General features: G+C 66.8%; 2 protein-coding genes across 2 annotated transcripts; both read left to right on the top strand.

Moving 5' to 3' along the window:
* Nucleotides 1–522: 522 nt before the first annotated feature.
* On the top strand, nt 523–6783 carry SCRT1 (scratch family transcriptional repressor 1). The gene is made up of 2 exons (XM_059043357.2): nt 523–1192; nt 3188–6783. Exons 1-2 carry the CDS (start codon nt 1078–1080, stop codon nt 4129–4131), a joined length of 1059 nt encoding a protein of 352 aa, XP_058899340.1. The 5' UTR covers nt 523–1077; the 3' UTR covers nt 4132–6783.
* A 3744-nt stretch (nt 6784–10527) lies between these two features.
* Nucleotides 10528–20040, top strand: DGAT1 (diacylglycerol O-acyltransferase 1). Its single transcript, XM_059043332.2, has 17 exons — nt 10528–10820; nt 15020–15107; nt 17185–17225; nt 17330–17415; nt 17498–17550; nt 17753–17858; nt 18004–18117; nt 18221–18295; nt 18379–18482; nt 18570–18608; nt 18711–18752; nt 18827–18871; nt 18948–19060; nt 19145–19210; nt 19307–19394; nt 19479–19541; nt 19637–20040. Exons 1-17 carry the CDS (start codon nt 10627–10629, stop codon nt 19790–19792), a joined length of 1473 nt encoding a protein of 490 aa, XP_058899315.1. The 5' UTR covers nt 10528–10626; the 3' UTR covers nt 19793–20040.
* Nucleotides 20041–20905: the final 865 nt, after the last annotated feature.

Here is a 20905-nt window from a genome sequence, read left to right as displayed (position 1 = left end):
GGCCTCCGTTCCTGGAGTCTCTCGGGGGAACTCCACACAAGCGGGGCCGCGGCATCCCCAAGACCCCTCCCAGGAGATCCTGGCGGGGGCCCGGCCCAGCGCAGCCATTTCCGCCGTCCTCTCCCCCACCCCTCCCACCCCCCTCCCGCAGCTCCTGGGCTTTAAAAGCCGGAGGCTGGGCCGGGCCGCAGGCAGAGGCGGCCGCGGGTGCAGGAGGCCGGGCCCAGGAGCTGTCGGAGGGCCGAGCCCCGCCCCCGGAGCCCCCGTCCCTCCCTCCCACCTTCCCTCGGCCCGCCCTCCCAGCGCACCCCTCCCCCCGAGGACCCCCGCCCGCCGCCCGCCGCCCGCCGCCGCCGCCGCCGCCGCCGCCGCTCGCTCCGGCTGCAGAACAATAAAGCGAGCCTCCCAGAGACCCCCACCGAGGACCCCCGCCCGGCGGCCGAGCCCCCGCGGCCCGCCCCTCGCAGCTCGCGCCGGCTCTGCCCGCCCGGTCGCTGGCCGCGGTGCTGGCCGGGCGGCGCTGGCCGCGGTGCTGAAGCCGCCGGCACTGCCGTCGCCGCCCCGTTCTCCGGGCCCGGCGCCGCCACCTGCGGGGGCATGGGGGGTCGCTGACTGAGGCTCCGCCGCGGTGGCGGGGGGGAGGGGAAGGGGGCCGCGGAGCCGGGCCAGCCCTGCACCCACTCGCAGCCTCCGGGCCCGGGACGGAGCCGCTCCCCCCCTCCCCGCCCTCCCAGCCTCCTCCCCCGCCTGTCCAGGGGCGGCACTGCGGGCTGGGAAGCCGGGACCAGAGGAGGAAAGGAAGGAAGGAAGGAAGAGAAGAGAGGAGAGAAGAGGAGAAGAGAGAAGAGGAGAAGAGAAGGAAGGAAGGAGAAGAAAAGGGATCCGGAGGGGCAGAGGAGGAAACGCAGGACAGGCAGGCAGGAGAGAGGACGGCGCTCGTGCGGCAGCACCCAAAGGCCAGAGTGGGGACCCGCGCTGCTTCCGCCGTTCCTCGGATGGTGACGGGGCCCCGCCGCGGCCGCAGCCCCCCCGCGTCCCGGCTCCGCAGGCCCACAGCGCCGGAGCCCCGCAGGAATCATGCCCAGATCCTTCCTGGTCAAGAAGGTCAAACTTGACACGTTCTCCTCGGCAGACCTCGAGAGCTCCTACGGGCGCGCCCGAAGCGACCTCGGCGAGCGGCTGCAGGAGAAAGGTGTGAGCTGGGATGAGGCTGGGGGCGGCGAGGGGCCCAGGGCAGGGCCGGAAGGGGTGGAGGGCCAGAGTGTGGGGCTGGAGGGAGCAGGATCCCCAGGAAATAGACCCGAGGGGACCAGAACCGGCAGGAGGCAGTGGCTGGAGTGGGACTTGGAGGGGATGGAGATGGGGGGTAGGGAGAGGGGAAGGCAGAGGTAGGCCAGAACGGAGCCAAGGCTGGGCAGGGAGAGTGTCAATGCAGGAGAGCGTGTGGGGGACAGGGGTCAGGAACAGGAGGTACCTGAAGGTACCCACTGACCCACACCCTGGCCAACACAGCACGGACACCTGCTGACATGACAGGACTCAGCGATGCATGCAAACCCACACTCAGAAAACTGAGCCTGCTTCAGAGCCCTCTTTTCTTCTTTGGCTACATCTCCAGGACCCCTGCTGGGGTCATCAGGGAAGTGCTGTGAGCTCCAGGGAGTAGCCATGGGGTCCAGTGGGGGCGGCCCACCTGTCAGGGCAAAGGTCCCAGCCGAGGCAGCAGCAGTGTCTTCTTCCCTGAATCCAGGGTCAGGGAGAAGTGTGTGGGCAGGTGGGCTGTGGGCAGGGAAGTCCGAAGTGCTGGAGGCAGGGGGAGGCTCTTTGTGTGAGGGCGCCCAATTCAAGGACCACTGCCGGCATGCAGGCAAGAGGCCTGAGAGTGCCAGCAGCCTGGGGTGGTAAGACAAGTGTGACCTGAAGAAGCACAAGCCTGTGTGCGAGCCTGTGTGAGCCCATGTGACTGCGTGTGGCCATGTGACTGTGTGCGCTTGTGTGTGACCCTGCATGAGTGTGTGGCTGTCTGTGTGCCACTCCGTGGGACCATGTGACTCTGAGGCTGCTTTGCGCCCATGTGACTGGTGAGCCTAGCTGAGAGTGTCTGGGTGGCTCTGGGTGGCTGCGTGTCTGACCCTGCATGAGTAGGTGGCACAGGCCTGGGTCAGCATGCAGCCCACCCTGAGGGGACTCCAGGATTGACAGTGTCTGAGAGGCTGAGTGTAACCCCGAAGAAGCCAGAGCCTGTATTGTGTGGGGTGTGCATTTGTGACTTGGAGGTTGTGAGATCCATCTCATGCCTTGAGAACAGCTGCAGTTGCCGGCATGAATAATGCTGCCTGCCTGCAGTTTGTCCCTGTGAAGGTGTCCCCTGGTGGACGCCCTGGCACTGTCTTCAGTGCAGCGTCTTCCTGGTCCTCTGTCCTGGGGCTGAGGAGGGCCCCCATGAAGGGTTAGGGCCTGGGGGAAGAGGGCGCAGAACAAGGTAGGACCCACGGCTGCAGGAGGGCCGAAGGGAGTGCGGGCAGAGGCGGAGTGGAAGGAGGGAGACAGGGCTGGAGCTGGAGGTGCTCAGATACAGTGAGCAGTGGGAGACCCGGGAGGTGAAAGGGAGGTGCTAGCGGGTCTGCGGGAGGTAGAGTTCTCCAGGGCTTGTGCGGAGACCTCGAGCACCGTGGAGGGTCAGCACCAAGGCTAGACGCGGGTTCTCAGCACGGTGGAAAAGCCGCTGGGAGCCCTGAGAGCGGGAGCGACGGGGTCCCTGGACAGGCGGTCCTGGCTTTGTGCGCTGCGGGTCTGCAGTGTGTTGCATAATCAGGGAAAACTGCTGAAGTGGGGAGAACCCGAGGGGGAGGGAGAGGGGGAGGGGGAGGAGGGGAAGGAGGGCGAGGGAAGCGCCGCCCCTCCCCCCTGACCTTGAAGCTCCGCGGGAGGGGGGGGGCGGCCGCGCCCGAAGATGCGACTCTTTTCCTCCTCCTGCGAGGGTGGGGCGGGGCCGGACCGGGCCCTGTCTCATCTCTCCTCTCCTCTCTTCCCCTCCCTGCCCCGCGGTCCCTCGGCCCCTTATTCTTTGTCCTCCTTGTTCTCTCCTTCCCGGACCCCGCTGTCTCCCGCCGCCCTCCCGTGTGCGTCTCTCCCGCTGCCCGGTTCCCCTCCCGCTGTCTCCCTGTCTGTCCGCCTCGGCCCTTAGGATACCTCAACGACTACGCGGGGCCTGCCTCTGTCTACGATGGCGACGCCGAGGCGGCCCTGCTCAAAGGGCCGTCCCCGGAGCCCATGTACGCTGCGGCCGTGCGGGGAGAGCTGGGCCCGGCGGCTGCGGGCTCAGCGCCGCCGCCCTCCCCGCGCCCGGAGCTGGCCACAGCCGCGGGTGGCTACATCAACGGCGATGCGGCGGTCAGCGAGGGCTACGCTGCTGACGCCTTCTTCATCACCGACGGGCGCTCCCGCCGCAAGGCCGCCAACGCCAATGCCGCCGCCGCCCCCTCCACGGCCTCGGCGGCGGCCCCCGACGGCGACGGCGGAGGCGGGGTCGGGGCAGGCACGCGCGGCGCGGGATCGGGGGCCGGGGGTCGGGGAGGCGCGCGCGCGGGGGCGAGCACCGAGGCGCGCGCGGGGCCTGGGGCCGGCAGCGCGGGAGGCCGGCACGCGTGCGGCGAGTGCGGCAAAACGTACGCCACGTCGTCGAACCTGAGCCGCCACAAGCAGACGCACCGCAGCCTGGACAGTCAGCTGGCGCGGCGCTGCCCGACGTGCGGCAAGGTGTACGTGTCCATGCCGGCCATGGCCATGCACCTGCTCACGCACGACCTGCGCCACAAGTGCGGCGTGTGCGGCAAGGCCTTCTCCAGGCCCTGGCTGCTGCAGGGCCACATGCGCTCCCACACCGGCGAGAAACCCTTCGGCTGCGCGCACTGCGGCAAGGCCTTCGCCGACCGCTCCAACCTGCGCGCGCACATGCAGACGCACTCGGCCTTCAAGCACTTCCAGTGCAAGCGCTGCAAGAAGAGCTTCGCGCTCAAGTCCTATCTCAACAAGCACTACGAGTCGGCCTGCTTCAAGGGCGCCGCCGCCGGCGGCCCCCCGGCCCCGGCGCCCGCCGCGTCGCCGCAGCTCAGCCCTGTGCAGGCCTAGGGCGGCGGTGCCTCCGCCAGCCGGTCGGCTCTCAGCAATACGGGCCCCCAGGGAGGTCTCCGCCGGCGAACAGGCGGAGGGGCCGGAGGGCGGGCCCCTCCTCACAGCAATAGGGGGAGGGGGCCCGGCCCCGCCCCGCCCGCCAGGGGCCTTGCCGGCCCCTTCAAGCAATAGGGTCCCGAGGGGAGACCCACCCCGAACCCCCTCCCTTCCCCTCCAGGGTGCCCCAGGCTTCTTCCCAGCAATAGGGTCGAGGAGACCCAGAACCGAACCTCATCTCCGAGTTAGGTCTCTGAAGACCGGGGTGGGGTGAGGTAGGGAGCGCCCCCTTCCTCCCTCTTCTGCGCCCCTGGATCGTGTCGCAGAGACTCAGGTCTTCCCCACCCCTTCCCAAGCCTTCCAGGGCCAGGCCTGCGGCCTAGACGTCCAGGGAGCCGGTCCCTCCCCAGCAGCAGGCGGGGGAGGAGCAGGATGGGGGGCTGCAGAGGCGTCCCTACCCCTCAGTGTTCGTTGAACCCCAGGAGTGTTAGACGCGTTGGGGATCGGGGAGGGGGGCGGATGGCGGCACCTCTCTCCCTTGGGTTCCTTCTGGGGCCTCAGTCCGAGCCGCTCTCCTACCCTCGCCTCGCATCCCCTGCCAAATCCGAATTCTTCCAGCCCAGCTTCCCGGGCTCTGTCCTCCATAACGAATAATAATGACGCATATCAAATCGCATGGACTTACCGACCTCCTCAGAACCCGCTCCCGCCCTGCCCCGGGGCCCCCTCCCTCGTACCCGGGCATTCGGTGTTGGAGGACGGATTTCTGGGGCCCGGCAGGGAGGCCTGGGCACAGCCCTCTACACACCTCTCTGTATTCGCTTTGCGGGTAAAGCCCCCTGGGGGGGGGTTGCGGATGCGTCGGGTTTCTTTCTGTATTTGTACGTTATATTTATGAACGGATTGCACTCGGGTCAGGGAAGGGGCGCTGCGGCCCCTATCCTTCCCGCCGACGCCAGGGGCTTGGGATGTCCGGGATCACTTTCCCCGCCCCTGAACCCCGCCCCACCCGGGCTCCGCCTCTTGGGAGCCTCAGGCCCCGCCTCTCAGAGGCCGGCCCCCTCCCTGGAACCCCAGGCCCCGCCCTCACTCTGTTGCCAACTTACGCCCGTCTATGCCAAAGCCTCGGCGGCGACCCCGCCCCAAGGGCCCGCCCCATTGGCCGCCGCCTTTGTGACGTCACTGCATGCAGCCCCAACCCACCTCCCGTCCCTTCCCGGGGCTGCCCGCTCCCTGTCCCTCTTAGTTAGTCCGAAGCCGACTATAGAGCAATAACGCGCACTGCATGCGAAGCTGCCGCCGCCTCTAGAGTTACTGAGAATCAGGTATCCCCCTGCCCTACCCACCCCATAGGCCCCTAGATCAGGGACACTGCGCGGGGCCGGACGCGCAGACTTTCTTCCCCCTCCTCCTCCCTCCTCCTCCCCCTCCCCCCCACGGCAGAGGCCGGCGGGTGTAATGGTTTCAGGGGCGGGGTGGTTGCCCCCCAAGACCCCTCCTTCAGTCGTTCATCACCCACCAATCCTTCATTAGGCACCAACTATGTTCCAGGCCCCCTTCTGAGTCCGCTAGGGACGCGGCGACCTGCGGGGGAGGTGTGTGTGTGTGCATGTTTGTGACGGGCCCAAAGGACTTGGGTGGGCCAGGGATGGCCGCAGGGGCAGAGAGAGCCGCGGGCCCTAGACCTAACCGTGGGCCCCTCACTCCTCCCTGCCCCAGCGCCGAGCCAGTGCTGGGGGCAGTGGGGCTCTGCCTTTGACTTGGGCCTGGGTTCTCAGCTCAGGTGGCACAGACCGAGGGCCCCAAGACCCAGCACCACCAGGGCCACCCATACTGGATCCCATTCCTTCCATCCTCTGGCAATGGGGGCTCTGTCACGTCAGTCCAGGGCCCCGGGCCAGAAGAAAAGTGGCACGCTGGAGCATTTGACCTGGCTAGCCCCATCCCCGTGGGTACCAAGCCTGGCTGCTACTCAGCTGCTCCCGCAGGGGTGGACCCGGACCTGAGAGGCCAGCACAGCAGAGCCCACGTCCAAGACCCCGACATCCCAGCTTGGTGTTCACACAGCTCCCCAGCCGGGGCCTGCCCAGCTTGCGCGGGGCACACCCGCATGCACACGCACACACAGGCACCCCACCCTACCCCACATGCCTATCTACCTACCTAAGGAGAAGGCCGGAGGGCTGTGGGCCGGCCGGGGTCTCCCGCTTCTCCCCACACCCCGCCGCCGTGGAAAGCCATGGGCCCCCTCCCGCCCCCTAACTAAGCAGCACAATAACCGACTTAGCGAATTCAGGTAGAAGGAACGTTTAGGTAGCACCTATTTTGTACTGATTCTACGAGTAGGGCCCGAGATGCGGGGGCCCCGGGTGGGGGCTGCGGCCGCCGGCCCGCCCCGCCCCCACCCCCGCCTGCGCCCCGCCGCCTTGTACATACTCCCACCCGGAACAGGCCGGGATTTTTACTCGGGCCGCGCCCCTCTTCCGCCCCCGTTTGGGGCCGGGCCGGCCGGACAGACGGACGGACGGACAGACCTCCTTCCTAAGCACAATAGCACCAGCTCCCCGGAGCACCGCACCTCCACGAGGAGAATAAATGCCACTCTTGATAGAACTTGGAGTGTCGGGCTGATGTATACAGGGCTGGGCCCGCGCAGCAGGGGGCGCTGGGGTCACCTAGGGGGCGTCTTACTGGTCCTGCCGCACCTCAGAGGTCGGGCAGGCGCAGGCCCAGCGCTGGGAGTGGCATGCCACCCACGCAGCCTTGGAGTCGCGCCGCTGCCTTTTGCTGGGGTGCGCCCGGGTCTTCTTTTGCGAGAAGGCAGTCTTCCACCCTGGAGGGCCGGCTTGTCAGACCAAAGGCAAGAGCACACCCCTGAAGGCAAGGCAGTTAGCATTTCTCCTGTGGCAGGTGAATCCGCTCTGTGCCAGGAACTGGGGGAGGCTACAGTCAGATCTAGCCCAGGACTGATCTAGAATGGCTAGAGTAGGTACAGCAGGGCCTGTAATCCTGTGGCCTGGGGTACCCCCACTCTTCCTGTAGGGGCTCCTGCTGTCCCTACAGGCCTGACAGCCACCAGCGAGCCTTCCTCGATGCCACTGGAGAAAATGGGGACAGCAGAGGGTGTGGGGTCTGACCCTTTCCTGCAGTCTGCTGTCCACATCCTGACTCCCGGATTCAGGGGATATGTTCCCACCCTGAGGAGCCCTCCATAGGTAGCTGGGCCAGGCTGGCTCTGGGGAGGAGGTGCCCAGGGGTCATAGGAGTTCCCACAGCCACCCACAGCCCTCGGGCTCTAGACAGGATGTCACGTTGAGGAGATGAGGGGCAGGGCTGTGCTGGGCTCAGAGAGCCCAGGGACATGGACCCCTATCCCAGCAAATGCCCTCGGCACCCAGGTAGGTAGGCATGAGCTGAGAGGTCCCACATCTTTGGAGACATGTGGTCAAACCAGGTCAGCCCAGGGCCAGAGCAGCTGTCTGCACCCTGGCAGGGGACAGGCCCACCCAGACGCCACTGGTATGGACAGCAGGGGAGACTGACCTGCAACAGACCAGAGCCTGCGGACCTGCTGCTCAGGGTGGGGCTCACCTGGAGGTGGGCGCCCCCTTCCGGGGAGCACTATCAGCCTTAACAACCTCAGGAAAGCCCCCAGTGTCGGTAGAGGATAGGTCGGAATCATTGCCTCATTTTCATATCGAGATTCTGAGCCTCAGGGAGAGAAACAACTTGTTCAAGGGCTGCCTTTGACTTAAGCCCTGCCCAATACCCCACCCCTCCTAAACTCAGATTCACACCTGGGTGGGCAGCAATGGCAGCGAGGAAGGCTCTTAGAGGTCCACTCCTCCCCAGGGCTCCTCAGCTTCGGGGTCTGGACTGACTGTTTCTGCTTCTCCAAGACTCTAAGGGGCAGTGGGGGTGGAAGGATGGAGGCTGCCTCCCCGGTGCCTGGGACGAGCCCACCCTTGTCTCCACAGGTGTCCATGGACAGAACTTTGCATTCCAGAGAACAGGTGGCACAGGCTGCTGATCACCATGTCCAGTGTCTTCCCTCACAGGCTTCCTTGGCCTGCCCGCGGCACCTCCAACCTAGTGTCAGCCCGAGGCCCTTTCTAAACCCCAAAACCCTCCCAGCCCTTTATTCGGCCAGACCTGCAGGTTCCTCACCCCGGGCCAGGTGTTGCTTCCACCAGCAGGGAGACTCGCCACCGAGCTTTCTTCGACAACTCCTCATGCACACATTTGTCCCCAAACAACCTCACCTACTGTGACCTTTTTCCTCCCTTGTGGCGGCTCTGGGCCGCACCTCACCCAGGATCCTGAGGTGCTGGGGCTGTGGGCGGAGCTGGTGTAGGGCCCACCTCCCTCCTAGAGGTCCCGCCCACTATCAACCACAGGCCTCCGCCTCCCTCAGACAGGCCCAGGGGCTCTTCCTTATTGGTGCCTTCACAGCCCATGCCTTCCCATTGGCTCGAGGCCTTGATCTTGCTCTCAACTTCGGTGGTGGAACCCTTGGTTCCCCCACAGCCACAGGTCAGATCGGTCCTTTCTGGCTGGCCCCAGTCCACCCTGGTCCCCTCACTCCTACTGTTTCTTGTCTGCCGACGACTTGGAGCCTGGACGCAGACACAGGCAGCCGCTTCTAACACGGCCCTTCACTCCTCGTTGGCTACTGTGCTCAGCCTCTCTGGGCCTACTGGCAGCCTGAGCCGTCGATCTTCTCCTCTACCAATCAGCGTGCCAGTCCGGGCCGGCCCTCTAGTCTTGGCTCTGTATTGGAGGATGACCTGGCGAGAAGGTGCGCGGAGACACGTGGGCGTGGGTGGGGCGCTTACTACTAGCTGCCTGGGAGAGGGCATGGGGAGGGAGGGGCAGAGCTCCCACGGCTCACCCCTACGCTGCGGGCTCCCAAGAGGACCCTCTCCTGCGTCCGACCTCCCTTGGGATCAGTACTCAGAAAGGCCTAGCTCCCCCTGGCTCAGGTCCGCCTAGGAACAGACGAACGTTCTTGGACACTGGATAGGAGACGGGGCTGGTCCTGACCCACCGAGGCTGGGCCATGTGGGCACACAGGAGGGGTTCTGGCGTCCAATGAGGGCGGCCCCTTTAGCAGGCTACTTGAAAACACCTGCAAGGCAGCCTCAGACTGCCAGGAAGGGATGCCAGGCCGGTATCAGCTGCAAATGGTCCGGTGGCAGAAGAACGTGTCACCAGGGGGCCCAGGTGCCTGTCCGTGGAGGTGGTGGATCCAGGGTAAGCCCGGAGGGAAGGAGGGCTGACCTCAGGCTGAGCCTCTGGATTTATTTGCTTTCAGAGAGGTGATCTTCTCAGCCTTGCTTACCTCAGGGGAGTGAATGGAGTGGGTTCTGCGGCTAGGGGTGTTTCTTGGGTAAACCAGGCCTGAGCCCCCGGGTGAACCCTCGCATCCGGAAATCCAGGATGCTCACACTCCACGCTCTTTGCAAAATGCAGGTCAAGCCAAGTGGGACCGGACTTGCCCGCCTATAGTTCTCACCGTGCAATTGTTATGGTGTATTAGTTGCTTCATTTAACGACTGGATGACTGTAGACTGTACAATGACACAGAAGCCTCTGGGCCCCCGCGAATTGGCACTTCAGGATCCCCACGCCCAGGCAAAACTGGCCCGGGTGCGAAACGTGGGAAGCTCTGCAAGTCTGCGGACGAGGGCAGAAGGGGGCCGGGTGGAGAGGCGGGCCGGGCGTGCCCATTGCGGGGGCGAGGGCAGCACCCTTGCCTTGCCCCGCCCCGTCCTGGGCCTGCAGGGGAGATGTGCTGCGCTGGGAGTAGGTGGGCCAGGCGGAGGTACCCGGGATGCGGGGCCTGGGGCCTTTCTCTCGCTCCATCCTTTGGCCTGGCGCTTGTCTGAACAACCTAAGCGGAGGAAAAGCGGGGGCCTACGGTAGTAACTAGAGGGCTCGCGGAGCACCAACGCGCTAGGTGTCTGTCTGACAGTAACGCACGAGGCATTTCATAAATAACCTACATCCCCATACCCCGCGCCTGGGGTGAGGCATGACGAAACCCTGAAAGAGCGGGACAAGGGTCAGGCAGCGGTCAGGAGGGGCTTCCAGCTGCCAGGAAGCCGCGAGTTTTCCGCCGAGGCCCTCGGGGAGCAGCGTCCGCCCCTCGCTGCGCGCTCGCCTCAGCTCTCCGGCTCGCGCCATGAGACTACAACTCCCAGCGTGCCCCGCGCGCCAGTGGATTACAAATGGACGCGCGCCGCAGCCATGGGCCAGTTAGCCGCTCCGGGAGCGACGTTGCCGCGGGCTCGGGGAAGACCCGGCGGGTGCGCGCTGATTGGCGGCACGAGCTACGGCGGCCGACAGGGGGCGGTGGCGGCCTCTGGCCGAGGGTCCGGAGGCGGGGCCTCGGGCCTCGGGCGCTGCGAGCCCGGTGGGCCACGACTCCGCCGCGGCTGGGTGCGGGCTGAGGCCATGGGCGACCGCAGCGGCGCGAGCGGCTCCCGGCGCCGGAGGACGGGGTCGCGGCCCTCGAGCCAGGGCGGCAGCGGGCCCGCGGTGGCGGCGGAAGAGGAGGTACGGGACGTGGGCGCCGGGGGGGACGCGCCTGCCTCGGAGAAGGACAAGGACGGAGACGTCGACGTGGGCAGCGGCCAGTGGGATTTGAGGTAGCGGTGCGCCTGACCCCTAACCTTTGACCCCAACCCGGGGCCTGCGCGACTCTCGCTGTTCCCCCAGGCGTGTCCGCCGTAGCTCGGATTCCGAGCCCGAGAGCCTGGCGCTTGGGCTCCGAGTCCGAGAGCCTGGCTTCCGGACTTTGCGTGGACAGGTGTGCCCCTTGGGCCTCCGCGGGGAAAGTTCGGGGGAGGTTAGGGGTGGAGGGTCGCCTGACAAGGTCACACAGGTGGGGGCGCCGAGGGGAGCCAGCAGCGGCCCAGCTTCCAGACGCCCCTCCCAATGCACATCTTTAGGTGGGTCCTGAGGCTCTTTCCCAGGGTGAGCCCAGAGCCTGGAGCCCGAGGTGGGCTGGTTCCAGCCACCCATACTGTCCTCTTCCTGGAAGAAGATGGATGGCATCTGGCGGTGTGTGATGAAGGGAGCCCCTCCTGAGGGCTATGAGGGGTGCCTTGTGAGTCGATAAGGCTCCCAGAGGAGGGTGGGCTGGCTGGGGAGTGGGCCAGCAGGAGCTTGGGACTGCCTGAGGAAAGGGGCAGGGGGCAGTGCGAGAGGGTTTCTCATCCCTTGCAGACCCTCCCAAGAATGGTCTTCACAAAGGTCCCTCGTCCTTTACCCAGTGATTGACTGGCCTGGGGTCCTACTTATATTACCAGCGCAAATGCCTGCCCTAGGGTCCGAGATGAGTCCTGTATTGGGACTGTCACCCCTGGCTGGGGTACAGGAGAGGGGTTTGAAGTGGGCACACCCACAGGTGGTCTCCCTGCTTAGCTGAATGACTGATGGGAAGGGGGTAGGGGGCAAGCTGTGGCTGATGGGGAGGACCTGGCCCACCTGGGCATCGGCTGAGTCCTGCAGCTGGCTCCAGGCGTTCCCTTTGCCATCCCCCACGCCCCCTCCCCACACCATAGCCTTCATCCTGGCCAAGGGGCCCTCAGGGACTCTGGCTTTGGAAGCAGCTCCAGAGCTAGACATTATTATCAAGGAGGAAGTGGGCAATCTGTCAGTGCGTTGGCAAGGATTTGCTCTCTCATTAAAGGAGAACCGAGGCTTTTTTCACTGAGTACTGTGGGGAGGGAATGGGCAAGGGCAGCTGGGGTGCAGGCGCTGTCCTTGCCCTTGGGGTGCGCACAGCTCACCTGGGAGATAAGATCATCTCGGCAGGTGAGCAAAGGTCCGGCGCAGAGTTCATGATTGCACCGTGGGGGAGGAGGGCGGCTCCCCTGAGCAGTGCTGGCTTCCTGTGGGCCTGAGGTGGGAATGAGGGAGGATGCAAAGGGAAGGGGTGTCCTGAGTCCTCTCTGCTAACTCCCCACATTATCCCCCGCCCCAGGAGACAGGGGCGTGGCTGGCTCCACCTCCCTCTGGAGGGGGTGGGATTGGGGGTCATTTTGTATGCGATGGGGGGGGTGCCACCTTTGGGCCAAGCTGTCACCCTGGGTGGCCAGTCACTTTCCCGCTCTACACAGGCCAGGAGGCCAGAAGCCTCTCCTGCACTCCTGCTAGTTGCCCTGGGCGAGCGGGAGCCCTGACTGCCCCCGCTCAAGGTCTGGACCCTTGGGAAGAGGGCCAGTAGGTGGCAGGGATGGGCCACGGCAGTCCCCTCGGATCTGCAGGACACACACGCTACGTGTGCTTGTCCCTCATGCCAGATGCTGCAGGGTTTGGGGTCTCCTGGGGGCAGAACTAGGCCTTGCTCTGGCTGCCCTCTTGGCATCTGGCCTCTGCCGCCCCTCCTCCCTGCTTGTTCCTCTTCCTTCCTCCTCCCTCCCCTCCCGACACTTCCTGCTCACCTTGCCCTGGCAGGCCGGTCAGGCTCTGGGTGGGGCCGGAAGGAGGGCCGCCCCTTTACCCCTGCCTCTCAGCTCATTCCTTTCGGGTGCACCCCCTGTGTGCCCTCCAGCCCTTGGTTCATGGGCCCTCCAGGCAGGGCCTTCTTGTCGTGGGGCTCTCCCACGGGTTTGCTTCTGGGGTGTCCTCTGTTTCTCCCTCTCTAGCATGGACGGAGGACACGGGGAGCCCCCCCACCTGGAGGAAGTGCCAAGGGGGTGGCAACTGGGAGGTGAGCTGGCACCCTGCCCCCTCCTTGTTCTAACTGGCCCTGGAGCTGGACCGTGTGGTCCTGCGTGTGTGGTCCACACTTGGGGCTGCGCCTCTAGGCAGGCTTTGAACCTCGGTGAGCCTCAGTTTCCCCGTGTGCCCGCCTCCCAGTGCTGCTGTGAGCTGGTGAAAGAGGCGATATCTGTGATGAGTTAGAATGGCCTTGCTGGCTGGGTGGGACTTGGGAGCAGGTGGCTGGGCCGCTGGAGGGCACAGAGGCGTGGGCAGCGCCTGCAGTAGGGGAGAGGGTGACAGAGCTCTGGGCAAGGCGGCCAGGCCCTGCGTCCATGCCAACCATGCCTGGTGCCCTCTGGTCCACTGCAGCTGACTGCATCGGCAAGGCTGGACCTCGGGGGGGATTGGCGGGTGGTGGGCTTCCTTCCCTGAGTCGGGCCCTCCGACCTCTGGGGGCACGGAGCTGCCTGGGCTGGGGGTGGTCAGAAGGCCGGTGGAGGGGCCTGAGGGGCGGGTGTGTGTGGCTCGGGGAAGGCCTTAGGAGCCTGACAGCAGTGATCTGGAAGAGCTTTATTATTTGCTGTCAGGTTTGGAAAATGCCACCCTTTCCCCATCCCCATTTTCATCCTAGAGATTGCTGCAGATAGAGTCAGTGTGGTCTTCTCAGTGGCCCAGAGCGGGCAGGGGTCACGCTGTTGTGAAACAGTCCCCTGGGCGTGTCGAGCCAGGCGTAGACATGCAGATGGCGGCTGGCAGGTTGTGGCACGAGGTGGCTTCGGGACGCTTCCAGTAAAAGCGAATGGGCTTGAATTTGGGGGAGGGTTCTGGGCAAGCCCGTGTAGTGGAGAGGCCCAGAGACTGCCCTCTCTGGGGAGCTGAGCCTTGGAGCTCTGCTTGCCTCTCCGAAAGGCAGGTGCAGAAACTCAGGAAGAAGAGGGCCTGGGGTGGAGCTCACAGCCCCACTGCGTGCGGTCCAGGATGGCGCTGGAGGGCAGGTGCAAGGAGGCCAGGCCTGTGACTGGGAGAGGCGGGTGGGCCGGGCGTGGGCAGCCCTCGGTCTGGGAAGGCAGAGGTCAGGCCGTCGGCACTGCCCTGGCTGAAGATGCTGAGTGGCGTCTCGTGCTCCCTGGCTCTGCATCTCCTGGGTGCGGCCGTCTGAGTGCTGACCCCAGCCGTGGCCAGGCGTGCCACAGAGGCAGGGCCACCCCCGGAGGCCCTCTTCTCCTGTGCCCCAGCTTCCTCCTGAGGTAGAGCTGTGTCCACGGGGGGAAGGGGAGGCCCTGGCTTCTCCTCTTACAAAACCGGAGGCCTTGCTCAACGCCGTGGAAGGCCTCCTGGTGGCAGGGCACTTGGGGTGAGGCGGGGCTGCAGCCAAGGACCAGCAGCAGCTCTGAGCCTTGCCCCGCCGCGCTGCGGCCCCTGCACCTCTGCCCCGCCCTGAGGATCAGGCAGGGCCGTGGGGGTCTGAGTCTCTGCCCCCCAGCCCCCCAGCCCCCGCACCGTGTGGGAGCGCTCGTGGGCGGTGGGCACCATGAGTGCCTCTGCTGGCTTCTACTATAGATCTCCCTGCCATCGGGTGCCCAGTGCCCGGGTGCCAGTGCCCACTGGGACCTGTGTGGGCCAAATGGAGGGAGGAGGCGGTTGGAGTGGGGCCCTTGGCTCACTGGGTGGTGGTGGGCTGGGCCGACTGCAAAGGCAGATTCGCCCCCCCATCTGTCCAGCATTGCCGGATGGGCCCCCGGACCCCTGGGGTGGACTCTTCCTGTGGGCCCATCACCACTCCTTAGCCAGAGAGTGTGGCGGCAGCCAGAGGCATCTGTGGAGGGAGGTGGGCTCCCAGCCTGGGGCACTCCGGGCCCGCGTGGCCAGCTCCTGTCTGTGGCGTGCCCCCAGCCACCTGCAGCATGGAGCGGCAGGCCTCTGGGTGTTCCTGAGAGCTTGGCATGGCCTGGCCCCTCTCTGGTGATAGATGGGGAGCAGGACGTGTGGGCAGATGGGGTGAGCGGCCCGGGGCGAGCGGCTGGGCGAGGCCGGGTTCCCAGGTGTCTGCGGGGGCTGGGAGGCGTGGGCCTGCTTTTGGCCTTGCCTGAGGTTCTCCCCGCCTGGGGCTCTGCGGGCGCCCACTCCTGCTTTCCAGGTGCCACCGCCTGCAGGATTCTCTGTTCAGCTCTGACAGCGGCTTCAACAACTACCGTGGCCTCCTGAACTGGTGCGTGGTGATGCTGGTAAGTAGGCTGCTGTCTCGGAGCAGCTGTCCCTGTGGCCAGGTGGGGCACAGGCTCTGCCCCCTGGGGCAGGTGGCCTGAGCTTTTGTGGCTGGGCTGAGCGGAGATGGATCGCGGTGGCGGTCCCTGCAGCGGCTGCATACTGGGCTCCCGGAGGGCTCACACTCAGCCCTCGTCCCTGGTGAATCCCAGGAGATGCCTGCAGGGCTAGCGTGGGAGCCTTTGTGCTGTGGGCTGTGCCCGAGGGGCGCTGGGGTCTCCTGAGGTGCTTCTCTGGCTTGGCGTGGGGGCAGGAAGGAGTAGATGGGCTGGTGGGCCTTGGGGCTGTGGAAGGGGCGCTGTGGGGGCAGGGCCTCCTGGCAGTACCGGTGAGTGGTCTTGGGCGTCCGGGAAGAGTTTCCTCTTATGTTCCAAATGGCCCTCGTGGGTGTGGAGCCCCCGGGCAGGCCCGGACTCGGGGGAGCAGGGGTGAGAATACGGTTCCTTGGCTCAGGCCTGCAGCCCCGGGCCCCAGCTCTGTGGGCCCCTGGCCCCCCTCCCTCAGTCTCAGGAGGGTAAGCGCGGGGAGCCCTGCGCCTGCCTCGCTCTGCGGCCTGGTCAAGGCCACTGCTTCAGGGGCCCCGCTCCCCCGGCACTTGGCCAGGCTGGGCCAGCAGCTCTGGCCCACAGGGAGCTGGAGTCCAGTGCTCCAGGGCGCGGCCTTCGGCCCGGGCACTCAGGGCTGATGTGGCGCGGCGCCCTTGGCCCTCCGCCCCTCGCGTCTGCCCGTCTTGGGTGTGGCTCCCGCACCTTCCTTGTCTGTGGCCCCAGGAGGCTCCCAGGGAGCTGTGGGGCGCCGTGCCGCCTGGTGGGTGAGAAGCTGCCTGGGCAGGGGGAGAGCGGGCCGTAGGCCAGCCCAGACCCAGGAGATGACGGTGTCCCTGGTCTCTGGAGGCCATTGCCGGCCGAGGCGGGGTTTGTGAAGAGGGGCTCGTGCGGGGTGGGCCCTCAGCTGCTTGGGCGGCGCCGTCTGCTCTCCTGCAGCCTCTGGGCCTGCCTGGCCCTTCGGTGCCGCCCCGAAGCCTTCCCCCTGCTTCTGGTACCTCTGCCACACCCTCCCTGTAGGAGATGCGTTTCCTCTGCATCCTGGGCCTCCAGGTGGGTGCTGCCTATTTGCAGCTCCAGCTCTCGCCTGCTGTGAGCTCTCAGGACAGGCCACCACCAGGTGGGGTGACACGGTAGGACCGCGTGTGTCCTGGTAAGCTGGCCGGTCAGGCGTTTGACTGGGAGAGGGTGTGGCAGGTGGCCCCTGCATCTCTGAGCTTGTCATCTCCTCGTGAAACTTGCCAGGTAAGGGACCCCACCAGTGTCCCCTGGAGAAACATCACTTTTCTGCAGAACCTTGCGTAACCTGCACGGGGCCTGTGCCTTGTGGGGTGGGGGGCGCAGGTCCCTGTCCCTGCAGAGGAGAGCCCGGCGCCCAGCCGCCGGCTAAGGCAGGAGCTCGTGGTGGGGGCTCCATCCTCGGCTGCTGGTGATGCGGGCAGGGCCGTGAGTCACCGTGTGGCGCTCCAGGCCCCGCTTCCCGCAGCCCCTCAGGACTCTGGCCCGCTTCTTCCCACCACCCCACGCAGGGCGTGGGCACTCCCGGTGCAGCGCCTGCCACCCAGCCAGGCGCTGCGAGGACTGGCCTGACCCGCGGGGTGGTGCCCTGGGTGTGGGTGGCAGCTCCGTCGGGCAGGCTTGGACTTTGGGACTGTTGCTGTGGCCTTGGGGCCCTCGCCGGCGCAGTGGGATGGATGTGGGCTGCTGGAGGCGCGGGTCTTTTTCTTCCGCTGAAGACGCAGGCGTCTGGGACGTGCCTGGCGTCGGGGTCGGCTCCTTCTCGTTGGCGTGCCGGGGGCAGTGCCGAGGGGCTTCCTGTCCCTGCGCTGGTGCCCGCAGGGAGGCTTGCGAGCCACAGGGCTCGGAGTGAGGTCAGACAGGGCGGGGCCTGCAGGGTGGAGGCTGCTGCTCTGCCCACAGGTGCCAGGAGGGGCTAGGGTGGGCGTTCTGGGGCCAGAGGTGACAGGGTTGTGTCCCTCTCTCTCTTTTGCAGATCTTGAGCAACGCACGGTTATTTTTAGAGAACCTCATCAAGTGAGTGGGCCCTGGCCTCGCCCCGCCCACTGCCAGCTCAGGCCCCGCCCTTCACCCACTCAGACCCTCACCCCCCCCCCCCCCCCCCCCCCGCCCATCCGCAGGTACGGCATCCTGGTGGATCCCATCCAGGTGGTGTCTCTGTTTCTGAAGGACCCCTACAGCTGGCCCGCTCTGTGCCTGGTTATTGGTGAGCTGAGCGTGCAGGAGGCCTCGGGTGGGGACGGGGCTGACCCGGGCCTGAACCTGCCCTGTGGCGCTTCTGTCCTCAGTGGCCAACGTCTTTGCCGTGGCTGCGTTCCAGGTGGAGAAGCGCCTGGCCGTGGTAAGCAGCGCCCGCACGCCCACCCTCGCCCAGCCCGGAGGTCGGCCCCTCACGCCACCGTGTTCCATTCAGGGCTTGGGGCCGTGTGCGGCTTTCCCGGGAGGGGCTGCGCCTCGGGCCTGGCGGCCGTGCCCTAGGGAGGCCCTCTGGCCAGGGAGTGGGGCCCCCCCGGCTAAGAGCCGTGCCCCCCCCCCACCCCCAGGGCGCCCTGACGGAGCAGGCAGGGCTGCTGCTGCACGCGGTCAACTTGGCCACCATCCTCTGTTTCCCGGCGGCTGTGGCCTTCCTGCTTGAGTCCATCACTCCAGGTGGGCCCCCCGTCTCACCCCCGTCCCGTCCTGTCTCGGGGGCCTGTAGGAGAGACCTAGGCGAGCCACAGGGGCTGCCCCTGTGGCCGTGGCTCTCCTGTGGGCGGTGTGGGAGGCGTGTGGCCTGAGCTTGCCTCTCCTGCAGTGGGCTCCGTGCTGGCTCTGATGGTGTACACCATCCTCTTCCTCAAGCTGTTCTCCTATCGGGACGTCAACCTGTGGTGCCGAGAGCGTAGGGCTAGGGCCAAGGCCAAGGCTGGTGAGGGGCTGCCTGGGGCTGGGGCCACCCGGGGCTGCCACCTGCCGTGGGGCTGGACCTGGGCAGCATCGCAGCCTCACCCCGCCCTGCCGCTTGCTCGTAGCTGCTGCGGGTAAGAAGGCCAACGGGGGAGCTGCCCAGTGCACTGTGAGCTACCCTGACAACCTGACCTACCGCGGTGAGAACGCGGCTGGGGGCCCGGGCGAGGGGGGCTGTGGGGGGCCGGGGCCTCGGCCTGCTAGCCCCACCCTCCCGTTGCAGATTTGTACTACTTCCTCTTTGCCCCCACCCTGTGTTACGAGCTCAACTTCCCCCGCTCGCCCCGCATCCGAAAGCGTTTCCTGCTGCGGCGGCTCCTTGAGATGGTGAGGCTGGAGGCTGGCGCCCTCGCGGGCCGGGGGGCCACCGGGCACTGGGGGGTTCAGCCCACTCTTCTCTGCTTCCTCCTCCAGCTGTTCCTCACACAGCTCATGGTGGGGCTGATTCAGCAGGTACGCAGGCTGGGCTGGGGGCCGCGCTGTGCGGGGTTGGGGGAGTTGCTGGAGGAGGGTAGCTCGGGCGGCCAGGGAGCTGACGCCCTGCCCTCTTTGTAGTGGATGGTCCCCACCATCCAGAACTCCATGAAGCCCTTCAAGGTGAGCAGGCAGGCCCTCGCGGGGCGGGGTCTGAGGGCGGGACCGAGGGAAGCAGCTGCGGCCTGTCTCTGCAGGACATGGACCACTCCCGCATCATCGAGCGCCTCCTGAAGCTGGCGGTGAGCAGCCTGGTGGGGGGCGGCCCGCGGGGGGCGGGGGGGGGTGTTCTGGAACCTGGCACACGCCTCCCCGCAGGTCCCCAACCACCTCATCTGGCTCATCTTCTTCTACTGGCTGTTCCACTCCTGCCTGAACGCCGTGGCCGAGCTCATGCACTTCGGAGACCGGGAGTTCTATCGGGACTGGTGGTGGGTGGCCTTGGGTGTGGGGCCGGGGGCTGGGGGGCGAGGGCCGTGGCGCAGCCCGGTCACCCGCCGTCTCCCGACCCCCAGGAACTCTGAGTCCGTCACCTACTTTTGGCAGAACTGGAACATCCCCGTACACAAGTGGTGCCTAAGGTGGGTGTGGGCGCTGCAGCCGCGGGCGGGCGGGCGGGCGGGCGGGCGGGCGGCACGTGACTCGGGCACCCGCCCCACGGCCGCTCCCTTCTGCAGACACTTCTACAAGCCCATGCTCCGGAGGGGCAGCAGCAAGTGGGCGGCCAGGACGGGCGTGTTCCTGGCTTCGGCCTTCTTCCACGAGGTCAGTGCCCTGTGGGTGCGTCCTGTCCCCCCTCGGGCGGGGGTGGCCGAGGGGTCCGCTGACGCCGCTCTCGCCCCCACCCAGTACCTGGTGAGCATCCCTCTGCGCATGTTCCGCCTCTGGGCCTTCACGGGCATGATGGCGCAGGTGAGCCCCCCGCGCGGCCCGGCCGCCTCCCCGCGCCCGGGAGCCACAGCCCCGTGGTCGCTGAGGCCTGCTCACCGGGCCCCCCGTGTCCCCAGATCCCACTGGCCTGGATCGTGGGCCGCTTCTTCCGTGGCAACTACGGCAACGCGGCCGTGTGGCTGACGCTCATCATCGGGCAGCCGGTGGCGGTGCTCATGTACGTCCACGACTACTACGTGCTCAACTACGAGGCCCCGATGGCCGGGGCCTGAGCCGCTGCAGGCCGGCCCTCCGTGCTGCAGCTGCCTGCCTTGCCTCGCTGCCCGTGGCTGGAGCCGGCCCCCCACCTGTGTGCTGTGGAGAGGCCTGGCTGGTCGCCGCCGCCTCTCTGCCCCTATGGGGCACCCTCCTGCCCCCTCAGGGACGGCAGACTGGGCCCGTGGGAGGTGCCAGCACCCTGGGAGCTGTGCCAGCCCTGCCCAGGGGTCTGAATGTGTCAATAAAGTGCTGTCCACGGTGAGCTCCCTCAGCCTCCAGGGCACGGGGCTGCTAGGAGGTGGTGGCCGTCCCAGTCCCGCGGGGGCGGCCTCCCCTGGGCTGGACCATGGGAGGGGGATCTGGGTCCCCTCTGCACCCCAAGACTTCTTGTCCTGCAAGGTGGGGCCTCAGAACTCCCAGGCCCCGTGTGCCTGAGGGCTGCCCGGAAGTGGCTGACTCGAGGGGCTAACAGACTCCAAGGCAAGGCCGCAGAGGACACAAGGGCCAAGTCCACAGGCCCCTGGGAAGGGGGAAGGGCAGCCACGTGCTGGGGTGCTCACCTGGGGTCGGCTCTGGGCCTCTGGGATGAGGTAGGTGGCCTGACCCAACCCTCATCCGGGGCCTCCCTCTCAGTGGCCCCCCTGATAATGCTGGCTTGAGGCCTCCCCGGCCCCTTCCCAGCCCTGCTGTTTTCCTGGCACTGACTGGGCTGCCTGGTCCACTTGGTACGTCCTGAGCGTGGCCCTCGGGATACCTTGCTCCCAGAGCTTGCCACGGAGGTGGGGGCAGCCCCGGGCTCCTGTTCCCACCTCTGGTGGAACCCCGAGGCTGTGCCGTGCCAGGTGTGCCCTGACACACGGCCGCAGCCCAACAAGATGGGTGTCTGAGGAGGTGACTGGGCGCTGGTCTCAGCCATGCTGCCCCTGCCCCGACCAGAAGCTGCTCAGCCCCAAGTCCCCACCTCCTCTGGGTCACGGTGGCGTCCCTGGGAGAGGGAGGCCACCTGGGGGTGCCCTTTGAGCCCAAGGGGTTACAGGCCCCGTCTCCCCGACCCCTGCCTCCTGGGCGGCTGCGGGGGGATGGCGAGCAGCGCGTTGAGCCTGGGGAGGGGGGGGCAGGACACCGGG

This window comes from Kogia breviceps, chromosome 17 (assembly GCF_026419965.1).
Source record: "Kogia breviceps isolate mKogBre1 chromosome 17, mKogBre1 haplotype 1, whole genome shotgun sequence".
NCBI classification, from domain to species: Eukaryota; Metazoa; Chordata; class Mammalia; order Artiodactyla; family Physeteridae; genus Kogia; species Kogia breviceps.
Note: the sequence above shows the minus strand (reverse complement) of the source record. Positions and strands in the feature narration are given on the sequence as shown.